The sequence below is a fragment of the Saimiri boliviensis genome, chromosome 11, assembly GCF_048565385.1.
Source record: "Saimiri boliviensis isolate mSaiBol1 chromosome 11, mSaiBol1.pri, whole genome shotgun sequence".
Lineage (NCBI taxonomy): Eukaryota > Metazoa > Chordata > Mammalia > Primates > Cebidae > Saimiri > Saimiri boliviensis.
This window is the reverse complement of record NC_133459.1, coordinates 14,738,212-14,754,663: the sequence shown is the minus strand read 5'-3', so window position 1 is coordinate 14,754,663 and position 16,452 is coordinate 14,738,212. Positions and strand designations below refer to the sequence as shown.

The following is a 16,452-nucleotide window of genomic DNA, read 5'->3' as shown; positions in this document are numbered from 1 at the left end:
TGCAGCTCAGTTGCTCACTTTTATTAGAGATTTTCTGACTTGTATACATAAATATACTATCTCCTTTTCATGTTAAGTTTAACGGAACAAGAGGAGACTATTGTTTTCACTTTCATCTGATTAAAGTATATACCAAATTTTATTTACTTGGGGTAAAGTATATACCAAATTTCTTTGAGGCCACATTTCCATGCTGCGTTTTAACTTAGACATGAAAGCCCTGCTGCAGCATGTGTCTCACAGTAGGAAGGACTTTGAAGGAAGTCCAGAAAAACCTTTCTACCTTTAACTTTTTTTCATTAAGTTTTGACTGCTTTGATAATTACCATAGAAAATTACTAGACTACTTAAACTACACTACATAGACTGCACAGTGGTGACCAATTACACTTAATGATAAAAATTAAATATCAAAAAAAAAAACCACTACAAGTATCAAAATATTGGGTTATCACATGCTGTTCTATGTAAATTTAAATAAAAATTCTTTTACTCCTTGTGCTATCAAATTCCACGACTTTAAAAATGTCTATTTCATAATTCAATTTCTTAATGTATATACTCAATGGTAGTAGAAAATATGTTCTCTTAGCTTTTAGCTATATTCAAATTGCCTGTGATGAAATTAAGCAACATTAGAAACTATAAGATATTCTAAGGTCACTTAGAATCCTACTAAAATCATTTAGTAGGATGTATCTGTCAACCTAAAAAGTACAAAGCATGTTGCATGTACAATTACACACATGCAATTATGTGTTATTATTAAAAACTAACTGTAATCCTATGAAGAAATCTGGCCAGCCACAGTGGCTCACATTTGTAATCCCAGCACTTTGGGAGGCTGAGGCAGACGGATCACCTGAGGTCGGGAGTTCAAGAGCAGCCTGACCAACATGGTGAAACCCCATTTCTTTACTAAAAATACAAAAATTAGCCAGGCACGATGGTGCGTGTCTACAGTCCCGGGCTGAGGCAGGAGAATCGCTTGGCCCCAGGAGGCAGAAGTTGCAGTGATCCGAGATCGCACCACTACACTCCAGCCTGGGCGACAGAGCGAGACTCTATCTCAAAAAAAAAAAAATTTAAGTTCTCTACTTTTGTAGAGAAGTAGAACTCAGTTCCTGAGTTCCTAAAAGACCATTTCACTTGAGTTTCTCTTCAATCTATCTCTGGATCTATCTTCTATCAAAACAGATTAAGGAATCATGAAAGATAAAGAATCAGAATATCTCCAATGAAGAATATCTGGCAAAATTTTATGATAATTAATACTAGATCCTCAGTACATGCTTAGATTCCAGGTCTCTCCACTAATAGTCATTTTCACTCATCATTTTACTTAGGAGCAACCCTATCCTCCTAGGCTTAGTTTAGCTTTTTTGCTGCTATTGTGAAAAACAACTGGCATGATAAACATTCTATATCTCTCTTACTTAAATGTATTAAGTGACTTTCTCTTTTATTCACTACAATTCTGAAATTTTGATATTTCAATGTCTAACAAATAAGAAGGTATCCTTTGAGAAAATGCCATAAACAATTAATTTAGCACCCTACCAAATGTTAATCAGTGAAAGCCACTATTAATGATATAACAGAAACAATAGGCAAAAAAGTTCTAGGATAATTACTGCTACAGCTGCTATTTTATAAATATGCAAAGTTCTTATCCATTAAGAAGATACAGAAGGCAGGCACAAGAGCTAGCAGAGCTGAAATCTAATGGCTATTCTCTGATTCACTATTAGTACTAAATACTTCTAGAGTTAGTGGGGGAAAAAAAAGAGAGTTTGACTTGGGTTAGGAGAGGGGCTAATATACACAGGTCAGGACATACCAACCTTTTCCAAGTGTGGAAACACGACCTATAATCCCAATTAAATCTAGGGAGAGAATTGTGAACATAACTTCCCCAATTTTGGCCCCTCTTATGGGGGTAATCCACCTTCTTAATGGGCAAGGGTGTCAAATGATATTTAGATGAACCACAAGAAAAAAAAATCTTAGTGACCAGACAAAATAATTCCACTGGAAGCAAGTAGTCCCAAACAAACTGTAACTCTCAAACCCCCAGACTTCTTTCTTGAGAGAGTAGACAATTAGAAATTTATCCACATTCATAAATATTTCCAGCCCTAAGTATGAATCAGGCAGCTGGCAGAAGAGGAAATATCCTCTACAATTCCAACAAATGAGGAAGCACAGTTGCTCGCCAAGAGTTCACTTTTGTAGCCATCCAGCCCAGTTAATTTTGACTGCTGTATCCACAACTGATCATCACCATGTGTTCAAAGCTAAAGTACCTTTGATTGGACAGCAACTTGCTTAAGAAATGATATAGTAATCCTCTTTGCCTGGGCTAGTGGAGTCTTGACAGCATGACATCCCATATATCCCAGCAATTAGAAAAGAATCGCTATATTCCAGGATTTAGGAAACGTCCATCATTTCAATTTTCCCCCATTCCATCAAGGAGTATAATTCCAACAATACAGAGATTGTGTAGATCCAAAATGGAAAAATCAAGCATTGCCTTCTCTCTTCATCCAAGTACACATTTCCATGTTAAAGTATTGTTTGTAGAATCCAAGTGGTTGAATCATTACGGTCTGCTAAATTCTCTGTGACAATCCAATTTGTTTGTACACTTTATGCAGTGACAATGGAGAGGCAGATATCAACTTCTAAAAGAATCTGTAGGCTCTTATATTCCAGAAATATTCCATATAGTATGAACACAAAAGCCAAATAGCTCCATCAGGTAGAAGTGATATATCCAAGGACGGACTTAACATTATCCAAGAGAAGGAATAATTAATTCGAGAAGACAGGTAACTCCAAAAATGATGCTTCCACAGGAAATCTTCCACCACTTTATATCTCAGGAACAGATATCCAATCAGCTGCAGGAAATATCCTCTACGATTCCATAAGATACCAGCCAGTGGGACAGAAATCACTTCCGTTTCCAACCCAAAATGGGAAACATTGAGAATGCCCAAAACTTTAAATCCGTCTGGGGCCCCTAAATATGAGTTTCTGTTTCTCACCATATCAAATACAAAATACCTGCCTACAGAAACCTTGGAACTTACCCATCAAGTCTCCGCTCATAACGTCCTTCTCGTGCATGAAGTGACGGTGGGGGGCCATAAGCAGGTCCTCCACCACCTCCTCTGAACCCAGAAACCTCTCTACTACGAGATGCTATGGAAACTGTATCATCCAATCCCCGAGCAGCACTCGGGATGGTGCCTGGTTCATTATAATCCGTGCGTAGGTCTCTATCTCCCATTTTGTTGACTGAGTTATGAGCTTTCTGTGCACTTTTGATGTCCACAAAATCCACAAAGGCAGCCACTCCTCCTTCAGATCCCCTCTTGGGGAGAATTTTGACACTTTCCACACGGCCATATCTGGAAAAAATAAAGTCAATGTTATTGCTGCATATTAATTTTCCAAAATGAGATTTTAGAAATTTTTTTAGACAATTTGCATTATGTATGTAGGAGGGCTGAGTTGCAAAATGACTTTTTGAATGGCTTTCTTTTACATTTACATTTTTGTCTCTGGGGAAAATATTTTTACCGCATTACTATATTACTCACATTTTTTAAATATAAAATATTTACTAAACTCCCCTTCACCTATCTAGAACACTTAGCTGAAATACATTACTCTTTTTTCTTTCGAGACAGTGTCCCTCTGTCACACAGGCTGGGGTGCAGTGGTACAATCTTGGCTCCCTGCAACCTGCAACTCCCAGGTTCAACTGATTGTCATGCCTCAGCCTCCCAAGAAGCTGGGATTATAGGCATGCACCACCATGCCCAGCTAAAAATTTTTTGTATTTTTAGTAGAGACGGGGTTTTGCCATGTTCCCCAGGCTGGTCTCGAATTCCTGCTCTTAGGTGATCCATCTGCTCTGGCCTCCCAAAGTGCTGGGATCACAGCACTCGGCCTTGAAATGCACTTCTCAGAAGCTTTTAGAAATACTTATATTCGAGGCCAGGCGCGGTGGCTCAAGCCTGTAATCCCAGCACTTTGGGAGGCCAAGGCAGGTGGATCACGAGGTCGAGAGATCGAGACCATCCTGGTCAACATGGTGAAACCCCGTCTCTACTAAAAATACAAAAAAAAAACTAGCTGGGCATGGTGGCGCGTGCCTGTAATCCCAGCTACTTAGGAGGCTGAGGCAGGAGAATTGCCTGAACCCAGGAGGCGGAGGTTGCGGTGAGCCGAGATCGCGCCATTGCACTCCAGGCTGGGTAACAAGAGCAAAACTCCGTCTCAAAAAAAAAAAAAAAAAAAAAAAAATACTTATATTCGAAAAACGATTACTGAACCTAGAACAGAATCAAAGTAATTGATTCTGTAATCTGTAAAACTTCTATTAAAATAAAAAAGTAATCTGTAAAACTTCTATTAAAATAAAAACATACATAGCTATTTCAAAGATTTCATTTTAACTTAATTAAGTGACAATCACACTGGAAAACTGAAGTACTAAAACACTCCTTACTTAAAGGCAAAAATAAATCCAAATATTTTTGTGCCCATTTGTAAGTGACAGTCTAATTTTTTAATGTAATTTTTTGCAATTTAATTTTCTTTTTCCAGGGAGTTAAAAAAAAACTGTTAAATTTTTAATATAGACATAATTAAAATTACTTATACAGGCTGGGTGCAATTGCTCACACCTGTAATCCCAGCACTTTGGAAGGCCAAAGCAGGTAGATCATTTGAGGTCAAGAGACTAACCTGGCCAATATGGTGAAACCCTTGTCTCTACTAAAAATACAAAAACTAGCAGGGCAAGGTGGCATGCTTCTGTAATTACAGTTACTCAGGAGGCTGAGGTGGGAGGATCACTGGAACCTGTGAGGCAGAGGTTGCAGTAAGGCAAGATCGCACACTGCACTCCTGCCTGAGTGACAGAGCGAGACTCCATCTTAAAATACATATATATGGTTGGGCGCGGTAGCTCACGCCTGTAATCCCAACACTTTGGGAGGCCGAGACAGGCAGATCACGAGGTCAAGAGATCGAGGCCCACATGGTGAAACCCTAGTAAAGTACAAAAAATTAGCCAGGCATGGTGGTGGGTGCCTGCAGTCCCAGTTACTTGGGAGGCTGAGGCAAAAGAATTGCTTGAAACTCGAAAATGGAAGTTGCAGTGAGCCAGGATCTTGTCACTGTATTCCAGCCTGGCGATATTGCGAGACTCTTGTCTCAAAAAAAAAAAAAAAATACATATATATGTGTGTGTGTGTGTGTGTGTATATATACACACACACACACACACACACACAAATTAGTAACTCTCTGAGAAAATCTTTTGATAGATCACACATCCTAATTTTTATTCTTTTTTTTTTTTTTTTTTTTTTTTGAGACGGAGTTTCGCCCTTGTTACCCAGGCTGGAGTGCAATGGCGCGATCTCGGCTCACCGCAACCTCCGCCTCCTGGGTTCAGGCAATTCTCCTGCCTCAGCCTCCTGAGTAGCTGGGATTACAGGCATGTGCCACCATGCCCAGCTAATTTTTTGTATTTTTAGTAGAGACGGGGTTTCACCATGTTGACCGGGATTGTCTCGGTCTCTTGACCTCGTGATCCACCCGCCTCGGCCTCCCAAAGTGCTGGGATTACAGGCTTGAGCCACCGCGCCCGGCCCTAATTTTTATTCTTAAAAAAATTGTGCAATGTCTGTAAAAAGGGAATTTTAAGGTATTTGTTATATTTTGAAGCACATGTGAGAAATAAAATTTGGAATCACCATAGAAAATCATGAAAATGTCATAAATTTCATTAGGAGTTAATACTTTACGTACACATAATTTGGCAGAAAAGCAGGCAAAAGCATTTTCTTTCTTTTTTTTTTTTTTTTTTAAATAATAAAGATGGGATTTCACCATGTTGGTCAGGCTGATCTTGAACTCCCAACCTCAGGTGATCCGCCTGCCTTGGCCTCCAAAGTGCCTGGATCACAGGCGTGAGCCACCGTGCCCAGCCACAAGCACTTTTAAATATAACATTCTTATTTGCTGACAATCCACAGTCATAATTTTACACTTCCTGTGAAGAAGCTGACTTCATAAGAAAGCAGAATTTTTCCTTTTTGACATCTCTGACATGATTTAAGTTACCATCTCATACAAAGTAAACATAATCCCAAAACCAGATTCATCAGGAAACTGAAATAGAAGTAATAAAACTACCTGGCACAAATTAATTTATTATAATGTCCTTTTTCACCCCTTTACTGAGAACTCCCAAACCAGAACAGATTCAGAGGGACCCTCAAAAAGAACCTTTTTAATTTAGAAAAAAAAAATTGATAGAAATTGAAATACTTCTTTCCACACAGACACAAAAAAATGTCAACCAATGTATTTGACAAAGGACTTGTATCTAGAACACAAGAAACCTCAGCTGGGCACAATGGCTCACACCTGTAATCCCAGCACTTTGGGAGGCCAAGGAGGCAGACTGTGAGGTCAGGAGTTTGAGACCAGCCTGGCCAACATAGTAAAACCCTGTCTGTACTTAAAATACAAAAATTAGGCCGGGTGCAGTGGCTCACGCCTGTAATCCCAGCACTTTGGGAGGCCGAGGCGGGTGGATCACAAGGTCATGAGATTGAGACCATCCTGGTCAACCTGGTGAAACCCCGTCTCTACTAAAAACACAAAAAATAAGCTGGGCATGGTGGCACGTGCCTGTAATCCCAGCTACTCAGGAGGCTGAGGCAGGAGAATTACCTGAACCCAGGAGGAGGAGGTTGCGGTGAGCCAAGATCGTGCCATTGTACTCCTGCCTGGGTAACAAGAGCGAAACTCTGTCTCAAAAAAAAAAAAAAAAAAAAAATTGGCCGGGCGCGGTGGCTCAAGCCTGTAATCCCAGCACTTTGGGAGGCCGAGGCGGGTGGATCACGAGGTCAAGAAATCGAGACCATCCTGGTCAACACGGTGAAACCCGGTCTCTACTAAAAATACAAAAAATTAGCTGGGCATGGTGGCACGTGCCTGTAATACCAGCTACTCAGGAGGCTGAGGCAGGAGAATTGCCTGAACCCAGGAGGCGGAGGTTGCGGTGAGCCGAGATCGTGCCATTGCCCTCCAGCCTGGGTAACGAGCGAAACTCCGTCACAAAAAAAAAAAAAAAAATTAGTCAGGTATGGTGGTGTATGCCCATAGTTCAAGCTACTCAGTAGCCTGAGGCAGAAGAATCGCTTGAACCTGGGAGGTGGAGGTTGTGGTGAGCCAAGATCATATCACTGCACTCCAGCCTGGGAAACAGAGCAAGACTCCATCTCATTTTAAAAAAACAGAAAGAAAGAAAGAAAAAAAGAAACTTTACAACTCAATCAAATTTTCTCTAAATAGTTAAAACATTTCACCAAAGAAGATATATAGATGGCAGACAAGCACCAAGCACATGAGAAGATACTGAAAATCTTTAGTCATTAGGGAAATATAAATCAAAACCACCATAAGATACTACTTTCAAGCTAGGCACAGTGGCTCACACCATAATCCCAGCACTTTGGGAGGCTGAGGCACGAAAACACTTGATCCCAGGAGTTTGAGACCAGCCTGGACAACAAAGCAAGACACTGACTCTATGAAGATAAAAAAAAAGGTAGCCAGGCATGGTGGCATGTGCCTGTGGTCCCAGCAGCTGCTCAAGAGGCTGAGTCAGGTAAATCACCTGAGCCCACAAATTCAAGGCTACAGTGAGGCAAGATTATGCTACCACACTCCAGCCTAGGTAACAGAGTAAGACCCAGTCTCAAAACAAAAAACAGAAACAAGACATCTACTTCACACTCACAAGAATGGCATTTTTTTGCCGGGCGCGGTGGCTCAGCCTGTAATCCCAGCACTTTGGGAGGCCGAGGCGGGTGGATCACGAGGTCGAGAGATCGAGACCATCCTGGTCAACATGGTGAAACCCCGTCTCTACTAAAAATACAAAAAACTAGCTGGGCGTGGTGGCGCCTGCCTGTAATCCCAGCTACTTAGGAGGCTGAGGCAGGAGAATTGCCTGAGCCCAGGAGGCAGAGGTTGCGGTGAGCCGAGATCGCGCCACTGCACTCCAGCCTGGGCAATGAGAGCGAAACTCTGTCTCAAAAAAAAAAAAAAGAATGGCCTTTTTTTTTTTCAAGACAGAATCTAGCTCTGTCACCCAGGCTGGAGTGCAGTAGCACAATCTGAGCTCACTGCAACCTCTGCCTCCCAGGTTCAAGCGATTTTCCTTCCTTAGCCTCCCGAGTAGCTGGGATTACAGGAGCCCACCACTACACCCAGCTAATTTTTGTATTTTTAGTAGAGACAGGGAGGAAAAGAAAAAGAAAAAGAAAAACAAAGTCTATTATTTACATACACGCATGCAGGGGGAAAAAAAAAAAAAGTAAGGGCAGAATTTCACCATGTTGGCCAGGCTGGTCTCGAACTCCTGACCTCGTGATCTGCCCACCTTGGCATCCCAAAGTGCTGGGATTATAAGCAAGAGCCACCTCACTCACCTGGCTGGGAATGACTTTTTCTTTTTCTTTTTGAGAAGGATCTTCACTCTTATTGCCGAGGCCAGAGTACAGTGGCACACTGCAACCTCTGCCTCCTGGGTTAAAGTGATTCTCCTGCCTCAGCCTCCCAAGTAGCTGGGATTTACAGGCATGCACCTACACGCCTGGATAATTTTTTGTATTTAATATAGAGATGAGGTTTCACCATGTTAATCAGGCTTGTCCTGAACTCCTGCCCTCTGGTGATTCACCCACTCATCCTCCCAAAGTGCTGGGATTACAGGCGTGACCCACCACTTCCAGCCATGGCTATTTTTTAAATACTCTAAAAAACAAAAAATGTACATCCTTGCAAACACTTTTCTGTTTTTTCATTTTTTTATTTTTGGCTGGGCCAAAATCACGAGGTCAGGAGATCGAGACCATCCTGGGCCAACATGGTGAAACCCATCTCTACTAAAAAGTACAAAAAATTAGCCAGGCATGGTGGCAAGTGCCTGTAGTCCCAGCTACTCGGGAGGCTAGGGCAGGTAAATCACTTGAACCTGGGAGGCAGAGGTTGCAGTGAGCCAAGACTGGACACTGTACTCCATCCAGCCTGGTATCAGTGCAAGACAGTCTCAAAAAGAAAAAAAAAGACAAATTTAAATCCTTATGCATAGGTACTAGAAATATAAAAAGATACACAGTCCTCTGAAAAAGTTTGGAATTTTCTCAAAAAGTTAAGCACAGAATTACCACATGACCCAGCAATTTCACTCCAAAAAAATGAAAACTGGGAATCAAACAAGTAGTCTCCACCAAGGTTGAGTTCAGTGCAGCACTATTCAAAACAGGCAAACGGTGTAAACAACCCAAATGTCCATCAATGTATGAAGAGATAAACAAAATATGGAATACACATATAATGGAATATAAGCTATTATAAGCAAATAAGAAGGCCAGGCACGGTGGCTCAAGCCTGTAATCCGAGCACTTTGGGAGGCCGAGGCAGGTGGATCACCAGGTCAAGAGATCGAGACCATCCTGGTCAACATGGTGAAAGCACGTCTCTACTAAAAAAAACACAAAAAATTAGCAGGGCATGGTGGCACGTGCCTATAATCCCAGCTACTCAGGAGGCTGAGGCAGGAGAATTGCCTGAACCCAGGAGGCGAAGATTGCGGTGAGCTGAGATTGCGCCATTGCACTCCAGCCTGGGTAACAAGAGGAAAAACTCCGTCTCAAAAAAAAAAAAAAAAAAAAAAAGCAAATAGATGCTGATAACATGCTATAACATGAATAAAACTTTGAAAACATTATGCTAAATGAAATAAGCTAGATGCAAAAGGACAAACAGTGTATGATACCACTTATATGAGGTATTTAGAATAGTCAAATTCATAAAGAAAGTAGGCCAGGTGCCGTGGCTCACACCTGCAATTCCAGCACTTTGGGAGGCCGAGGTAGGCGGATCATCTGAGCTCAGGAGTTTGAGACCAGTCTGACCAACAGGGAGAAACCCCATCTCAAAAAAAAGAAAGCAGAATAGATTACCAACACCTGAGAGAAAACAGGAATGGGGAGTTATTGCTTATAGGTAGAGTTTCTACATGGGATGATGAAAAAGTTCTAAATACGGTGATGACGGTTACATAACATTGTGAATTTACTTAATGCCACTGAATTGTAAATTTTAAATGATTAAAATAAATTTCATATTATATATATTTTACTCCCCCAACACACACATACACACACACAGCTTATCATTAAACTTAAGTTCACACAAATTTTTCTCTTATCTAAAAAATAAAAAGAGGGCTGGGCACGGTGGCTCATGCCTATAATCCCAGCACTTTGGGAGGCCAAGGCGGTGGATCACAAGGTCGAGAGCGAGACCATCCTGGTCAACACGGTGAAACCCCATCTCTACTAAAAATACAAAAATTAGCTGGGCATGGTGCCGCACGCCTGTAGTCCCAGCTACTTGGGAGGCTGAGGCAGAAGAATTGCTTGAACCCAGAAGGTGGAGGTTGTGGTTAGCCGAGATCACTCCATTGTACTCCAGCCTGGTTAATAAGATCGAAACTCCGTCAAATAAATTAATTAATTAACTAATTTATTTATTTTTTAAAAGCTGTCATTGTCATCAACATAACTGAAGTAGATATTAAGACTACTTCATTCACAATTACTGATATATACTATTAAAAATACAAAAATTCTTTGTAATCATACTCATCATACTCATTACTTGAAATTATATACTCAGATTATAAGACTCCTACAATTTGAACATAACCAAATAAAATAGTAAAATTTGTAATATGTCATCTATCTCATGTCAGTTAAAATAAATTAAAACCATAGTAAAACTAAGTTTTAACAATTATGCAGAAAGTCAATGATAAATCTAAATAGCTAAATGACAATGACAAACTAAAATAGTTAATATAGTTTTAATCTAAAGACATACCAAAAATAGACATAATCCTATGGAATAGGAGAAAATATTTACAAATTATCTCTGATAAGAACTCACAACTCAATAAAAAGCACAATCCAATTTTTAAAAATGAGACTGGACACAGTGGCTCAAGTTTGCAATTCCAAAGCTTTGGGAGGCCAGGTGGGAGAATCACTTGAAACCAGGAGTTCCAGTCCCACATATACAACATAGCAAGACCTATCTCTACCAAAAAAAAAAAATTGTTTTAATTAACTGGGGCTGGAATCAGTGGCTCACACTGTATTCCCAACACTTTGGGAGGCCAAGGCAGGTGGATCATTTTAGCCTAGGAGTTTGAGACTAGCCTGGGCAACATGACAAAATCCTATCTCTACAAAATACACAAAAATTAGCTAGGCATGGAGGTGCATGTCTGTAGTCCCAGCTACCCCAGAGGCTGAGGCAGGAGGATTGCTGGAGCCCAGGAAGCGGAAGTTGATGTGGGCTGAGATCGCACCACTGCACATCAGCCTGGGTGATAGAGCACATATACATACAGAGAGAGATACATAAGTGGCCAATAAATACATGAAAAGATGGTAAATTTAGTCATCATTAGTCATTAGAGAAATCAAAATCACAATTATATACCATTTCATACCCACTAGGGCAGCCCAAAAAAAAGGCAGTGACAGGTAATAATGATGAGGAGGAGAAATCTGAACTCTCATACATCGCTGGTGAGATAGCCACCTAGCCTGGGTGACAGAACAAGACCTTGTCTCAAAAAACAACTACTACAAATGTACAGATACTTTCATTGCAGAATTTTTCATAATAGCCAAAAATGAGAAACAACCTAATAATGGATAAAACCTGATAAAGGGATAAAAAATGTGGAACAAGCCGGGCACGGTGGCTCAAGCCTGTAATCCCAGCACTTTGGGAGGCCGAGGCGGGTGGATCACGAGGTCGAGAGATCAAGACCATCCTGGTCAACATGGTGAAACCCCGTCTCTACTAAAAATACAAAAAAATTAGGTGGGCATGGTGGCACGTGCCTGTAATCCCAGCTACTCAGGAGGCTGAGGCAGGAGAATTGCCTGAACCCAGGAGGCGGAGGTTGCGGTGAGCCGAGATCGCGCCATTGCACTCCAGCCTGGGTAACAAGAGTGAAACTCCGTCTCAAAAAAAAAAAAAAAAAAAAAAATGTGGAACAGTATCTCATGCCTATAACCCCAGCACTTTGGGAAGCCAAAGTGGGCAGATCACTTGAACTCAGGAGTTTGAGACAACAAGCCTGGTCAACATGGTGAAACCCCATCTTCTAAAAATAAAAGAGGGGGGCATGCCCATTCAATGCAATATTCTTCAGCAATAAAAAAAAAAAAAAAAAAAAAAAAAAATGAATGCCAGGCACGGTGGCTCAAGCCTGTAATCCCAGCACTTTGGGAGGCCAAGGCGGGTGGATCACACACAGTCAAAAGATCGAGACCATCCTGGTCAACATGGTGAAACCCCGTCTCTACTAAAAATACAAAAAATTAGTTGGGCATGGTGGTACGTGCCTATAATCCCAACTACTCAGGAGGCTGAGGCAGGAGAATTGCCTGAACCCAGGAGGCGGAGGTTGCGGTGGTTGCGGTGAGCCGAGATCACGCCATTGCACTCCAGCCTGGGTAACAAGAGCAAAACTCCGTCTCAAAAAAAAAATGAAGTTCTGATATATGCTAAAATACACATGAACCTTGACAACATGCAAAATGAAAGAAGCCAGTCACATACTGTATGATTCTATAATACACAAAAGATCCAAAATAGGCAAATCCATACAATCAGAAAGTAGATTAGAGGTTGCCAGGGGCTGGGGACAAAGAATGGAGAGCCATCACACCCAGCTGGTAATATAGAACACTTTCAAAAAATTTATTATGAAATGATTTTATATATAAAATGGATAGGCTGGGTGCGGTGGCTCATGCCTATAATCCCAGAACTTTGGGAGGTCGAGGCAGCTGGATCACCTGAGGTCGGGAGTTTGAGACGAGCCTAACCAACGTGGTGAAACCCTGTCTCTACTAAAAATACAAAAATTAGCCAGACATGGTGACACATACCTGTAGTCCCACCTACTCACGAGGCTGAGGCAGGAGAATAGCTTGAACCTGGGAGGCAGAGGTTGCAGTGAGCAGAGTTCATGCCACTGCACTCCACCCTGGGTGACAGAATGAGACTCCATCTCAAAAAAACAAAATAAAATAAAAATGGACATATGAGCAGTTCTTAAATAACTAATGTATTCCTCCTTTAATCACTCTTTTGAGTAACAAATACTTAGTAACAAATAATTACTAAAGATGGCAAAAGACACTGAGAATTCTTTTTAGAGATGGAGTTTCGCTCTTGTTACCCAGGCTGGAGTGCAATGGCGCGATCTCAGCTCACCGCAACCTCCGCCTCCTGGGTTCAGGCAATTCTCCTGCCTCAACCTCCTGAGTAGCTGGGATTACAGGCACGCGCCACCATGCCCAGCTAATGTTTTGTATTTTTAGAAGAGACGGGGTTTCACCATGTTGACCAGGATGGTCTCGATTTCTTGACCTCGTGATCCACCCGCCTCGGCCTCCCAAAGTGCTGGGATTACAGGCTTGAGCCACTGCGCCCGGCCGACACTGAGAATTCTTAAAGCCAGCAAAAGAAAGTCAACTACAGAGCCCTAATCTCATTTTTAGAAAAAGTTCATACCCTGAAGTATTTATCTACTTGGAGGGATGGGAGAAGGGGAGGAAAAAGAGGTGGGCAAAAGGATTTTTACTAGTTTGAAGATATGTATTACCTCTCTGCCCAAAAATAATAATAATAATAATTGAGCTGATTTTTTAATTTTAGAACTAGGAAAGAATTGCATGATATAGAATCCCTAAACCATAAAGGAAAAGATCACATAAATCAAACCACATAAAAATTACAACTCCTGACTCGCTTGAACCCAGGAGGCGGAGGTTGCAGTGACCTGAGATCATGCCACTGCACTCCAGCTTGGGCAACAGAGTGAGACTCATTTTCAATTAAAAAAAAAAAAAAAAAAAAACGAGGCCGGGCATGGTGGCTCAAGCCTGTAATCCCAGCACTTTGGGAGGCCAAGGTGCGTGGATCACGAGGTCGAGAGATCGAGACCATCCTGGTCAACATGGTGAAACCCCGTCTCTACTAAAAATAAAAAAATTAGCTGGGCATGGTGGCACGTGCCTGTAATCCCAGCTACTCAGGAGGCTGAGGCAGGAGAATTGCCTGAACCCAGGAGGCGGAGGTTGCGGTGAGCCGAGATCGCACCATTGCACTCCAGCCTGGGTAACAAGAGCGAAACTCCGTCTCTCAAAAAAAAAAAACAAAAAAAAAACCACAACTCCTATATAGCAAGATATAAAGTCAAAAGACAAATGGAGAAAAAAATACTTGCAACACCTGAGAAATAAATGATTTCCTAATTATGCAGAGTTCTTACAAATGAAGGGAGAAATATGCCCCAACAAAAAACAGGCAAAGTGGCCAGGCACTACTCGGGAGGCTGAGGCAGGAGAATCACTTGCACTCGGGAGGCTCAGGTTGTAGTGAGCCAAAATCGTGCCACTGCACCTTAGCCTGGCAACAGGGGGAGACTCCCTCTCAAAAAAATAAATAACTAAACAGGCAAATACCTGCATAGGATGTTTTCTAAAACATACTCATTCACAAATGGTAATTAAAACAAACACACTCACAACAGGCCCAGTGGCTCACATCTGTAATCCCAGCACTTTGGGAGGCCAAGGACGGCGGATCACCTAAGGTCAGGAGTTCGAGACCAGCCTGGGCAACGAAGTGAAACCCCGTCTCTACTAAAATACAAAAGATTAGCCAGGCATGGTGGCACGTGACTATAGTCCCAGCTACTCGGGAAGCTGCAGCAGGAGAATCACTAGAACCCAGGAGGCGAAGGCTGCAGTGAGCTGAGATTGCACAGCTGTACTCCAGCCCAGGCGACAGTGAGACTCTATCTCAAAAATAAAATAAAATAAAACAAATACACTGAAAGCTGCTCAGTTTCACTCAAAATTTTTTAAATGGCCAGGAATAATGGGTAATGTCTATAATCCTCACCACTCTGGGAAGCCAAAGTGGGAGGATGATTTGGGGTCAGGACATCAAGACCAATCTGGGACAACAAAGCAAGATCCCTCCCCCTACCCTGTCTCTACTAAAAATAAAAAAAATTAGCCAGGTGTGTTGGTACACACCTGTAGTCCTAGCTACTTGGGAGGCTGAGACGGGAGGATCCCTTGAGCCCAGTAGTTCCAGGCCGCAGTGAGCCATAACCACATCACTGAACTCGAGACTGGGTGACAGAGGGAGGCCTTGTCTCAAAAAAAAAAAAAAAAAAAAAACCCACAAACCTAGAAATTCCATTCACAAAAATTATCATACATGTGTTAACTGCACATGTCTGCAAGTGTACAAAATTGCTTACTACAACACTGCTTACAGTATTTTAAAAAAAAAAAAAAAAAAAAGGCAGCCCAGCGCAGAGGCTACGCCTATAATCCCAGCACTTTGGGAAGCCAAGGCTGGGAAGATCCCTTGAGGCCAGGAATTTGAGAACAGCCTGGCCAATTCAGTGAAACTCCCATCTCTACTAAAAATACAAAAAATTAACCGGTCGTGGTGGCGTGTACCTGTATTCCCAGCTGCTTGGGACGCTAGCACAAGAATCACTTGAACCCAGAAGGAGGAGGAGACTGCAGTGAGTTGAGATTTTGCCACCAGACTCCAGCCTAGGCTACGGAGTTGAGACTCTATTTATAGAGGGGGGAAAAAAAAAAAGCAACCACCATTCTACTTGCTGTCTTTATGGAATTGACTACTGTAACTAGGTACCTCATATATGCATAACATACACTCCATTTTTCCCTCTTATGTAAAGGCTTATTTCACTTACATAATGTCTTCAAATGCTGTAGCATGCATCAAAATTTCCTAAGGTTGAATAATACTCCATTGTATGAATTCTGTTTATTACACATCTGATAAACGCATTCTGTTTACCCATTCATTGGTCATCGATATCAGAGATGCCTTCACGTTTTGGCAACTGTGAATAATGCTGCTGAAAACATAATAGATTAGTTTTTTTGCTTGTTTTGTTCTAAGACAAGGTTTTTCACTGTTGCCCAGGTTGGAGTACAGTGGCATAATCTTGGCTCACTGCAGCCTCAAACGCCTGGGCTCAAGCAATCCTCCTATCTCAGCCACCTAAGCAGTTGGGACTACAGGCAGGCACCACCACCCCCAGCTAATTTTTTTTGTTTTCCATAGAGATGAGGCCTCAGGCTGGGCACGGTGACTCAAGCCTGTAATCCCAGCACTTTGGGAGGCCGAGGTGGGTGGATCACAAGGTCGAGAGATTGAGACCAACCTGGTCAACATGATGAAACCCCATCTCTACTAAAAATA

The 16,452-nt window shown here is 41.8% G+C and overlaps 1 protein-coding gene across 4 annotated transcripts in view; it reads right to left on the bottom strand.

Annotated features, from left to right (window-relative positions):
* Positions 1-16,452, bottom strand: part of SPEN (spen family transcriptional repressor) — a 99,611-nt gene that overhangs the window by 67,904 nt on the left and 15,255 nt on the right. For 2 of the 4 annotated variants that reach the window (XM_039473557.2, XM_074380116.1), the window contains exon 2: positions 3,099-3,419. In XM_039473557.2, the coding sequence (XP_039329491.1) occupies positions 3,099-3,419 (321 nt within the window). Of the gene's footprint in view, positions 1-1,844; positions 2,063-3,098; positions 3,420-9,947; positions 10,874-16,452 lie in introns of those variants that run through there. The other 2 variants (XM_074380117.1, XM_074380118.1) reach the window with 2 other exon arrangements.